Genomic DNA, 12766 nt, shown 5'->3' with positions numbered 1-12766 from the left:
GCTGGAATCAATTTGTAGTGAGAGACCCAGGTGACTTCCCTCCAAAGCTGGGCAGGATCAAAAAGGAAGATCAGTGTAAGGGGTGTTGCATGTTCTTCAGGGAAGAAACAACACAAATTCTGAAGGTCACAAACAGCAAACACAGTTATGTGAAGACACATTTAATGTCAGTCTGCAATTTGCCAGTACCATCGAGAACTAGAATGATGATGACAGATGACGTAGTAGGACATTGCAGATACAGACTCAAGGAAATTTAAAATATAACATCACAACTGACAACCATGGGTTTCAAATAGCTGTGAGGGGGCACAAAATGCATGCAGATCTGACTGACAAGGATAGATTTTATTTCTTCAGACAACTGCTTCTTCAGAGGATGTTAGCTTAGAAATCACTAAAAGGATGTTGACAACGAACATCAGATGAGATTTAGATATTCATGACCTAAAGGGAATAGTCTGTGGAAGCGATGCAGTCAGTGTTCACAGGCTGACAGCCCTTGTTCTCATCACAGTGTGTTTTCTGAGGAGAGTTTGGAGTGTCAGGACAGTGAAGTTACTACAGGGATGAGGAGAAAGACCGTCCTTTCCCATGCAGCTATGGAGATGTATTTCTCTCTTAGGAGTCAGAATATAAGAATGGAAGAGCAGGGTGGATTCAAGGCAATTTGAAAGGATAAATCAATTTTCAGGGAGCTCCCTTAGTCAAATAGGGTACACAAACTAATGAACAAGAGTTGGAGACAGACTCAGAGGTGGCCATTCACTCTTAAAGGTCACATTAAAGAACCAACTCTTACATAAGGGAAACATTAGCATTCGTATTTACAGTCATTTGTAGTCAATGGACACAAACCCCCAAAAGAAAACTGATGTAGCAGTTTTGTCAATCAGCTTTTTTTATAAACCTGCAAATGTGTGACAACCTATTTAATGACTTTCACCTTTGATATTTCAAATATACAGTTAAACATGCTCTCACTTTCTTGTCTAGTAAATCTGGAGTTAGAAAATATGTCTGTCCAGGGAAAGACAGACATATTTTCTTTTTAAAGACATGTTGTATTTATCTTAGGCTGGCATTGAACTTCAGCCATAGCTATGGATGAGGTTAAACTTCTGATTCTCCTGCCACTTGAATGCTGTCTCATAACTGCTTTATCCAGCCTTGCAGATGAAACTCAGGCATGGTGCATGCAAGAAAAGTTACACCAACTCTGCCGCATCCCAAGCCAAGACACATTCCCTGCAAGGGAACCATGGAGTTAGCTTCTCATTGGACTCAGGTATCACTGGGCAGCATTAGCCCAAGGAAGGAAATTGAGTGTTTTGCTAAACTTTGGTCTGCAAATTAAACAGAATGTCGAGTTCTTGTCTCCTGATCCTAAACTAACCAATGGTCAAGGGGACAGGGCACCTCATCCTACAAAAACGTCCCAAGAAGCACTGTAATGTGTTTACTTGGGAAAGCGCAGCCCAGAAGAGGCATCTGTTGCTTAATGAGGTCATGGTTTTCATCTACCTAATTTTCCAGCCGGGATTATAGAGGTGCAAGAAGATCTGGCCAGGGGTTGAAAAGTGAGTCAACAGCACACAGAGGATCAGAATTCAGACACTGAAGAGAGCACTCATGACCTCCAATAACTGGGTGGGGTATACTCTTCCTAACACAAACCTTTATGTAGAAGTGATAACACTTGGAAACATTTCTTTAAAAAACAAAACAAACAAACAACAACAACAAAAAAAACCCCACTAAGCCCATGGCGGTTCAGTGTCTAAGTGGGTTCCATAGTAATGGGAACAGGGCCTGTCTCTGACATAAACTGATTGGCCCTCTCTTTGATCACTTCCCCCTGAGGGAGGAACTGCCTTACCAGGCCACAGAGGAAGAAAATGCAGCCACTCCTGATGAGACCTGAAAGACTAGGATCAGAAGGAAGGGGAGGAGGACCTCCCCTATCGGTGGGCTGGGAAAGGGGCATGGATGGAGAAAGGGGAGGGTGGGTGGGATTGCGAAGGGAGGAGGAAGGGGGATACAGAGGGATACAAAGTGAATAAATTGTAATTAATAAAAAAAAAACAAAACAGTAAGTGAAGTGTTTAGTGTTGTGGTAAGTATGGAATTTAGAATGAGGAAAAACTTGTACTCTTTTACTTGTCATACTCTATCCTTTCAATCAGTTTCATACCAAATAATCTACCAAACCCCATCGCACAGCACTATTAAATCTTTCACTCTTGCAACCAATCAACTGCATTGGAATCTGACCCCTAGAATATATTAGTTATGGATCATAGGGAAATCGAGAGCTGTCCTTGCTTGTCAGCTTCCTCTTCTTTTGGGGTATTGATAGTATTTACTTTATGGTGTGCCTGTGTGGATGTTTGTGTGTGCACGTGTGTATGCAGATGTGTATGTGCGTGAGCCTGTGAAGGATTAGAAGAGAAGCTTGGCTGCTGTTTTTCAGGCACAATCTACATCTCTCTGTCTGTCTGTCTATCTGCCTGCCTGTCCATCCATCCATCCATCCATCCATCCATCCATCCATCCATCCATCCATCCATCCATCTAGATATCTGGCCTGTCACTGGCCTGGAATGCTCTGAGTGGGCTACGATAACTGGCTAGTAAGTGCCAGGGACACAGCTGCATCTGCTTCATCAGCGCTGAGATTACAAACGTGCACAACCCACCTGGTTTTGTTGTTTTTGTTTGTTTGTTTGTTTTCATGTGGATTCTGGGAACTGAGCTCATGCCTTTGTGTTTGCAAAGGAACACTTTACCAAGGAGCACCTCTCCAACTGTTACTATTTATAATAAATTTTAAGATCACTAAATCCTTTGAATTGAGACGGAAAGAACAATTTCCTAATTTGAAAAGGTAAACAAACAAACTGCACATTACAATTTCAGTTTTTTTGTTTGTTTGTTTTTATGCCAAGATGAACTAGCTAGTGTTAACCTGTATGGCAAAAATATCAATAGGCCTTCTCTATAGAAACATAAATTGGGATTAAATTTATTTTAAAAGTCATATAAACGCCAAATATCGCGGTGTGATGAAACGTGTAACTCAAATCTATTTCTTCCTTTCATCCCCATCCAAGAGAGACATGTTGTAGTACTCGTTCAAGTTTGACAGGAAATATGCCTAGTTTGCGTTGATTACGGTGACAACTCAGAAGATAAACAACAAGTTGAATCCCAGCTTCCTTCTCTCTTTGTGTCTCACTTGCCTCACAGCATGAACATCTGAATCACTGGGCTTGACTTTGGTCCACCGATTTTTTTTTTTTTTTTCAGTGGGATGGGGTCTCTCTCTGCAATTTTCAAAACATAGACTTGTTTACTCTAATCATCTATGAGGCAGAGTCACACACTGATCAGGGCGACATGACAGGCCTCTAACCACAGCAAAGCACAGGCAGCCCCCTGCTGCGTCTCAACCACTTCCGAAGTCTGGCTGAGGATTTGGTCCTGCTCTTTAAAGTTGCCTGGCTTTAACTTAGGAAGCACATTGAAGGCTTTTTTGATGAAGAAATTCACTTAGCACATTTTATAATTAACTACTATAACACAAAGCTTTCGTGTGCTTGGAAATTATGGATTTCATTAATCTGAATAAAATCCTATTGTTCCCCTCAGAATATTAGAAGCTGGCTCAACATCAATAAAATGGTTGTTTTTAATGAGCATATGTGCAGCAGGTGAAATTTTTATTATTACAAGTATATAATAAAAGTTTGACAAGTTGAAAAAAATATAAACTCAGAATGTAAACTTACACCAACTTGAAAACTTTCTGCCGTTCTCATTTGGATCATAAAATAGCTGTAAACACATTCCTGCCTCCACCAAAAGCACATGGATGGTTTGAAGCAATTTTTTTGAAATGTTCTAGCAATGGAGTCGGTGTTTACTGTGCCTAGCCTAGAAAGTAGAAGGCAGTTTATAATTGCCTGTGGGTCTAATCTATATTAATGGACATCTTGCTCTTGCAGAAGCTTGTATTGGCATCAGATGACCATGTACCTTAAGCACATCAGACTTCATTGTTCATTTGGTTTTGAGTTTGAATGGGTTAACAGGATAACAGAAGAGTCCCAGCAAACAAGTGGGGCATTCAAAAGGAACTTTTCTTTTTTTAATTTTTTCACAATTCATTCATTATATATAATCTAATCCATGTTGTCCCACAACCAGCAATTTAATACCATAGGGTTTCTACCATTTGCCCTTCTTTTTCTTTTTGTTTTTTGAGACATAGTCTCACTATGTAGCACAGGCTAGTTTAGAACTCATGATCCTTTTGTGTCAGCCTTCCCAGTTCTGACGTTTTCAGCGTGACGTCATTCTTATCTTTACTTTAGTTTAGCTTATGTGCTAACTTTCAATGTAAGAGTTTTTTTAACTGGAGAATGTGGGGGATGGGAAGAACACTTAGTTTTCTTTCAGCATAATACGTACTTGACTGTATTTGAAACTACTCTATGAGACCCTTTTTCAGTTAATAGAAGCCATTCCCAATCAGATTCCTTTTTTCTAATAGAAAAAAAAGCAACGTAGGCAATCCATGAGCGAATCGTGGGCATTTCCTCCCAGCTTGTGTTTTGAGTGCAGTAACTCCTTTACAGCATTTATTTGGAATGAAAGAATCTGCATATTTTGGAATGAGACTCAAGCAGATTCTAAATACTCAGAAGCCAAAGCTTCAAAATGCTATTTTTTAACTATATAGATTATATACATAATTTACAAATCTAAAAGTAGCAAATACATAATAAAAGAGAAAGAAGGGAAACCAAACAAACTTTGGGCAGAGTGCAGGGAATCCTATGAAAGGGGGAGATAGTAAGACCTGGAGAGGACAGGAGCTCCACAACCAGAGCAACAGAACCAAAATATCTGGGCTCAGGGGTCTATTCTGAGACTGATATTCCAAGGACCATTCATGGATATAACCTAGAATCCCTGCTCAGATGTAGTCCATGGCAACTCAGTATCCAAGTGGGTTGTTTAGTAAAGGGAACAGGGACTGTCTCTGACATGAACACAGTGGCAGGCTCTTTAACCCCTTCCCCCTCTCCCCAAGGGGATAGCAGCCCTGCCAGGCCATGGAGGAGGATAATGCAGCCAGTCCTGATGAGACCTGATAAGCTAGGGTCAGATGGGAAGAAAGGAGGACCTCCCCTATCAGTGGACTTAGAGAGGGGCATGGGAGGAGATGAAAGAGGGAAGGTAGAATTTGGAGGGAATGAAGGAGGGGGCTACAGCTGGGATACAGACTGAATAAACTGTAATTAATATAAAAACTAAAATTTAATTTAAAAGAGAATAAAGTAGAATTAAAGTCCAACTCACAATGGGCTTAGATTGAGCTGGTCCTTCATTTAATAACTACAAATAAATACTTTGAACAGATCAGTGAGTTAATGTCAATATGCTCGAGGGACAAGACTTTGACCTTCCATAGAGATGAAATTTTAAGTAAGATTATTTTTTCAAAATCTTAGGACTCACATTTTGTAGCATATATTCATAATACTTGGGAAAAATTTAAATAAGAAAGCAATTAAAAATGAATTTAATAATAGCTTTTTAGATAAAGAAATCAAATGCATGTTCTTTTACTTTTGGACTTTAAGTTTCTCTTTAAGCCATTTGCAACAGAGAAAGAAAAATTAGGCATACAATACTTGGTTGGAAAATAAACCGAAGAGGGTCCTAATGAAGTGAAGAGAGATAACTTAACCAAGAAATTAAAGCAGACACCAGGATGTAATAATATGCAAAGACACTGGCTTTACTCTGTATATAGAAGCTCCCTATTTTCATACAATGTTCTTCTGTATAATTATGCCTAATTGTCATGTCATGCTAGCACGGTCTGGCTCCACACCTCCCCCTGGTCCATCAGTCTGTGTAACAAAGAGTCCTTGTTGAAAAATTTAGGAGGATTGGGAAAGTCACCTTGGTAGACTTAGACATTCCAGTCCAGGTGGGGTGGCATGAGAGTCAAGCAATGGGGAAGCTGTGTAGAAAGCCTTTCTCAGCATTTCCTTTGTGTGGAAACCTGCCAATGCTGTCACTATATGTAAAGATCACCAAGGAGAGGATGTCAGAAGCCAGAATGTGTGATTCACAGTGGTTTATTATTTGTCCACCATATAGAGACAGCACAGATGATCAAGGTGTCTAAATGACCTGAGTAAAATTCCACAGGGAACTGACAGCGGCTTGGCTTCACCTCAGCACCCTGGCTTAAGTGAAAGATGCTCCAAAGTGTCTCAGACTGAATTAACATCAATGGTGCTGTTGACTGGTTATTTACATCGAGGTTTTATGTTTGACTCAAACAATAGTGCCACTGCATCAATGTCAGGACTAGTATTTGAAATACAGTCATTGAAATGCAACTTAATTCTGTTTGTTGCTACCATATTTGGATGTACAGAACTGTCCCCATAACCGGAAGTTGTTCTGTTCCTCAGAGGATTATAATTAGAAATCTGCCCCCTGTAAAAATAGACAGATTACTAGGAATGTAAGGTGGAAATTTTAATTTTCGGTTAATAGTTAAGACTGTAGCTTTCACAAGCTAAAACTTTTAAATAAAAAATACAGAAAAATAATCTAAATGTAGTAATGATAGAATGATGCCTTGTGCCACTAATGAATATGCAAAGGGGTTATACATAAATTAAGAAAGGGAATGAAATATTTAACTACGAAAATTGAAGTCTGTGGATGTGCATATAAATGATATCCACTACCTACATTCCCCTCAGTTTCGCTCTTAAAACAATGCCATGTAAGAGGAGGTGTTATCGTATATTTCAGGAATGAAGACAGGGCCTCAAAGAGTTCAGTAATAGAATAACTTGAAACAGGGGACAGTGACATGTGAACTTGCCTGTGTCTGATTATAAAACTTTGTCCTACATGCTAAATCAGTTGCTCAGACACCAGTCTCCTAGGTCAGTGGTTTGGAAGCCCTTTTTCCTTTCCTTTTCCTTTGCTTACCTCTGCCCTCGGTTTACTATTTCAAGATTTATAAGTGCCCCAGACAGTAAGTGGATTGAATATGTGACATTATGAAGTAAACTCTGCTGAGAGTCAGCTTGGCTCCATTTGTCTCACTACTGGGTAAGGAGGCTGGGATACTCATCACAAGCTACTGATTCCCTGTGACAAGAGCCCACTATTATCACTCATGATGGGGCAAAGCACGCTAAATTCCTGTGCAAACTGGTTATCCCTGTGTGAGTCATCAGTGTCATGAATAACTTCTAAAGAGACACCTCTGTATCTGTGACAAATACTGGCTAGGAGTCATTTAGGGATGCTTAAAAAGAGAGAGAGAGAAAGACAGTAGCAAATTTCTCCTTAACTTTTAAATGACACTGTCAAAGGAAACGTCTACCGTGCTGCTGACTCTGCCTTCCCGTTCCCTCCTTAGTTAACCCTGAAAGTTCAAATATAAACAAATGTAATCCCCAATGGTACATCTGAACCAGAAGAAATCTGGAATTAATTGCCAAGTATTTTGGGTCCCGTTGCAGCTGTTACAAGTGTTTGATTTGGCGAGGGAAGAGAAAAGGCACTGCATACCAATTTCATGAGCCACAGTGAAAGCTGCGTGGAGGCCATCATCTTCAATCACAGCACAGCTGCGCTCCGGAGAACATATGGTCCCAACGTCTGCCATTCCCAGGGTGTCACATGAATGATGCCCACATAAATCCTGCCCGGGAGAAAGAAAGAAATCATTAAAATCAATTTACATCCAGAAGGAGCCACCATGGACAGCCACTTGCCCACCACAAATGGCAAGAGTGAGACATGTTTATGGTGTCACCTGCTCGGTGCTGGAACCCTTCCAAAGACCAATTCAAAGCAGGGACTCTTCTCAGCTACTGAGAAGCACAGAAGGATGAAGAAAGATGCCTTGATTACAACTTGTCCTTTGCAATCCAGGCCTGACAGCCTTAACAAAGCTGTAGTGCCTATACAGACATCAAAGGTTACATGTGTTCAACACAGAAAAGCCTAATATTCTGACCTAAATTCAGGCCGAACTTCTTGGAAGAGAGGCCAAACAATTTGTTTTCTGTTAGAGCCAAACTACAACCACACTTGTGATAAGACATATATTGCTGAGACATTTGCGTGTATTTGTGTATATCCCTATATTTAGTCATTTATACAAGAAACAAACGAATCTTGAATCTGTTCGTATAATTAGATAAAACTAAATTTTCATATGTCTATTATTACTTAAAAACATCATTTTTTGAACTTCCCAACTGAATTTTAATTCCATACACCATGTCTTTAGAAACTTATGAAAGGTCACGTATAGCTTGTTAATCATTTTACACTTATTTGTTGGGTGTGTGAACACGTATGTGCCACAGTACACTTATGGTGGTCAGAAGACAACTTGTGGAAGTCAGATTTCCACTTCTACCATCTGAGTGCTGGGATCAAACTCAGTTTGTAAAGACTGGTGGCAAGCACCTGTTACCCACTGAGCCATCTTGCTCACAGCTTTTAATGTAGTGTGTCTCAAGCTGATGACACATGAGAAAATATGTGTGATACAAGTATATTGTATGGGTAGATATGACTGTACTCATTTCTTTCTTGAGAAATTCTAGAGCTTTGAAGAGACTCCCTCAAAACAAAAAAAAAAAAAAAAAGATCACATCATACTAATTGTTAAAAATCACTTAAAGAACATCAATAAGATATTAAAGAAATGAAGCTTTAAAAAGATAACAGAAGCTACAATTTGTAATGATAACATTTCCTCCAAATGTTAATTTAAGTATCAAGTAGATATAAAGTTTTCTGTTCATTCTTATGAATTTCATTAAAAATCAACATATATATTCAAACCAAAAGAGCAAATGTAGCATTCCCAAATAAGCCATATGTTAATAACCAACTTTGGGATGGAATTTAAAATATTAGTTTGAGAAATAAGTACTGTTTCTATTATTCCTGTCATCTGTTCAAAACATGTATCTTACTGTAGGGACTCAACTGCCATTTGCTTAACTGAATGGTAAGATACAAGCAGACTTTATGTGATGGTCCATATATCTTTATTTTGCTGCCTGCTGGTAGGACCTCAGGAGCCTTGCACAAGTGTACAAGATAGTATTCCTATACACACCCAGTGTACAGACTCAGTACCAACAGGTACTCCTCATTTCTCTCTATTTTGCTATATAAAAGTCCAACAAAGGTGAGCAAGACTTCAAAGCTAGACCCAGTTCTCTCCTCTTTATTATGTTTTAAGATCCTTCTACTGTTGTTTATATTGTGGTTTCCAGCTGTGTTGAGCTACCCAGTGGCCACCATGTTATTACAGCTTCAGATAATGAAAGTGTTAGCCAAGACCTCACGCCAACAATAACCCCTCCAAGCTTCCTTGGCTATCCTTCCATGGTATCCTATGAGATCCCAAATTACAGCTGCTAAGAACAAATTAGCAGTTTTAAAAATTGAAATTCAAGTATACTTTTGCATAATAATTACTATTTGGGATGATAATACAGTATAATACATTTTTAATCTCCCTTTCATCATTTTTAGCAATTTTAGGACAAGATCCCAGGTCATAGTTGAATCCTTACACACAGTGGGTTATTTCTAGACACATATGGTTTTAAACTGAAGCTTGTGTTTCTCATCATAATTTGGAGTTATCTTCAAGTAGTAAAAGCTAAGAATTAACTTGCACTCCTTGTTTCCCTAATCAGCTTGGAGCCACTGCAAAAGGAAATGGCCTTCCTCTTCCCAATGGAGTTGAAACCGGAACCTTATTATCTCTGTTTACTGCTAATCAATTGCTCATTAGAGGCCATCAACCCTCCTTGTTTTCTTAGAATTGCATTAAATGTATTTGGCCTTTTGCCATAGAAATTGTGCATGTGACTAAATTATGAACAGAAGCACTTGTTATTTTTTAAGTACACTGATTAAGCACCCTGACTACATAGCCACACCATTGTATTTCCACAGCTGTAATTATAAACTGGCAAACTTTCCATTTCTCTCATGCAATTTCAAGCCACTTTAGAGTAGCTATGATTTCACTCTCAAGATGTACAATGAACATGCGAACATTGTAACCCAATGTTCTCCTTAAGGTATTAAGACTGTATATCAAATTATGAATACATAGCATATTGAATTGATGTCTTTTCTGGCGACTCTTTAAAACAGTGCTTACAAATATTAGCCTTCAAGTTTATAGGGATTTTAAAGTCCAGAGGAGGAGTATAGATAGTGCTGGTTTGATCACATATTACTGTATAAACATTATCAATACATACATACATATATATATATGTTTGTATGAATAGAATACATACATATATATATATATATATGTATGTATTCTAGCTTTGGAGGTAGGAGACACTGAAGGAAACGGCTTAACATCCATGAAAAACATAAATGAATTAAACATGAGGAAAAGTGGTTGCCTGTTTATTCAGTGTCCACCAGAATCAAATTATATGTTTGATTTTTGGGAATGATTAACTGTTGTAACACCTTGTTACCACTGGGTATTGAGTGCTGCAGTGGAACACTAAGTAAAATATAAGTATACAGAAAGTGGAGGATAGTTAACTGTGGCCCCATGGTATGGCGTTGGCCATACTACAGGGCAGAAACAGTGGATTTAACCCCAAGATAGAGATGAGGAAACAAAAGGTTTCCGTGGGGTGGACACTAGATCCGTTACGGTCACAGAGACTAAGAACATAGGAACTTTGTGACTCATCATGCTGTTCAGAAGTGCTAGTGGTATCTCAGACCTACTTGTAGGGATGGAAAAGGGGAACGGGAGCCAGCCAAGCACATTGCCTAAAACATCAGTGCTCAGATGGTAGCTTTGAAAATACCAGTGGTCAGTACCAGATGGGAAAAGGAGTCAAGCAATAATCAGGCAGCAATATCCAAGCAAAGAAAGTCAGAGGAGTTGGGAGAATTTCCGGTCTTGACTGAGAGATTGTTTTCCCATGCAGCAAAAAATGTCCGAAGATAAGGAATTAGAGGAAACATAAATTCTCATAAGGGCAGATACTATCCTAAGGGCAGCAGAAGCAACTGCTCAAATTGAAGAACACTTTACATGGAATTAGATCCTACTAAGGTAGTGTTCAAGGCAAATGTGGGACACTACAACTTTTGAGATGCTCACTCTTCTTCCCACACAGTTCTACTGAAAAGAAACTAGTAATGGGAGAATTAACACTAGGACCTATATTTTAATCACAAGTACCTCACACATACATGTATACTTACATTTACATGTACAGATTTGACTTGTGGATTTTTAAGACCATGATTAACATGTGTTGAGGGTACATATAAATGAGTTCTGTGTGACAGTTTCACACATGCATCCAGAAGGTATATATCAAATCAAGTATCTCTTATCTACCATCACTCCACAACATGAATCTGATTCTTGTGGCATCATATCTTTTCTAGCCACCAATGCAGCCATCTCCAGTAACAGTGTCTTATTTCATATTCAAATAGAGATCATATTAATTTGGAATGTTAAGCCAATCATTACAGTGACCTCTGTTGTACAATCTCTAAGTAGGCATCTGTGCAACAAAGTGATTCTGAACATAAGAGTCCAGTGGGATTAGAAGCTGAAGAACACAAATATATTCATTTCTATAACAATAATTATTATTGTTGCTCTTATTAAATCATTAAATAATAATTTAATGATTTAATAATTTTAATACTTAATAATTAAATAATAATTATTATTGCTATTATTAAAATTTCTGCCACCACAGTAAAAAAAGGATCTAATACTGGTTCTTAAGAAACATAATGTACCCTAGCCTATCATGTCTCATCCATGGACTGAGGAAAGGGGCATGGGAAGAGAAGAGGGAGGGAGGACAGGATTGGGAGGGGACAAAGGAGGGAGCTACAGCTGGGATACATAGTGAATAAATCATTTTTTTTAAAAAGAAAAAGATAAAAAGAAGCATAATATGGGGAGTGAGAAAAACAGAAATGTAGAGGGGAACAAAGTGACATGCTGTGGTGATCATTGTGAGTACAAAGAGGCATGGATGGACCTTCCTTCAGGGACTCATTAAAGCTTTTCACAGAATTGGAAGCACCTGAACTGGGCATAATGTTCTGAGAGAAAAGACAACCTAACAAGGCAGGAGTCAGAAAAGTGAGCTATGACTTGGGAATGGCACGACATGGCATTTTCTGAGGCTAGAGCTCCCAGAGTTTGGAATTGACTAACAGTGAATGTGGAAGGACAATCTGGACCCAGCCCTATAACAGCCTAAAGTGACTCTGGTAAATTTTAGGTAAAAAGAGGGGACATAGGGAAATAAGAGGCAGAGCTGATTACGGGCTGAGGGGGACAGATACTTGGTCTAGTCCTGGTTGATGATAGGAACTATGCTATTAAAGATGGTGAATGAAAGAGGAATTGCTATTGCTTCTGAGATCCCAACTTTATTTGTAAGACACATTTGCAAACAATTTACCAACTTAGGGAGGAAGGCTCTTCTTCAGTCACCTAAGGACTCTGTCCAATTACATCTGTGCTTGTATTCACATAAAACCTTCTAATACATAGATAAAGAAATCAGGAGTGGTGAGTCCCCGTGTCTCACACTTCTGCACAGGAAAGTTTTCTTTTCTCTTTCTTTCTTTCTTTCTTTCTTTCTTTCTTTCTTTCTTTCTTTCT

At 38.8% G+C, this 12766-nt stretch overlaps 1 protein-coding gene across 1 annotated transcript in view; it reads right to left on the bottom strand.

Annotated features, from left to right (window-relative positions):
- The window catches only part of Adamts5 (ADAM metallopeptidase with thrombospondin type 1 motif 5), a gene marked incomplete at its 5' end in the record, with an annotated part of 29357 nt that extends 21607 nt beyond the window's left edge, over positions 1 to 7750 (bottom strand). Inside the window, one exon of the mRNA XM_055617893.1 lies at positions 7618 to 7750. Within this exon, the coding sequence (XP_055473868.1) occupies positions 7618 to 7750 (133 nt within the window). The remainder of the gene's footprint in view (positions 1 to 7617) is intronic.
- Positions 7751 to 12766: the final 5016 nt, after the last annotated feature.

The sequence above is a fragment of the Psammomys obesus genome, unplaced genomic scaffold (assembly GCF_907164565.1).
Source record: "Psammomys obesus unplaced genomic scaffold, mPsaObe1.curated_primary_1811, whole genome shotgun sequence".
NCBI classification, from domain to species: domain Eukaryota; kingdom Metazoa; phylum Chordata; class Mammalia; order Rodentia; family Muridae; genus Psammomys; species Psammomys obesus.
Note: the sequence above shows the minus strand (reverse complement) of the source record. Positions and strands in the feature narration are given on the sequence as shown.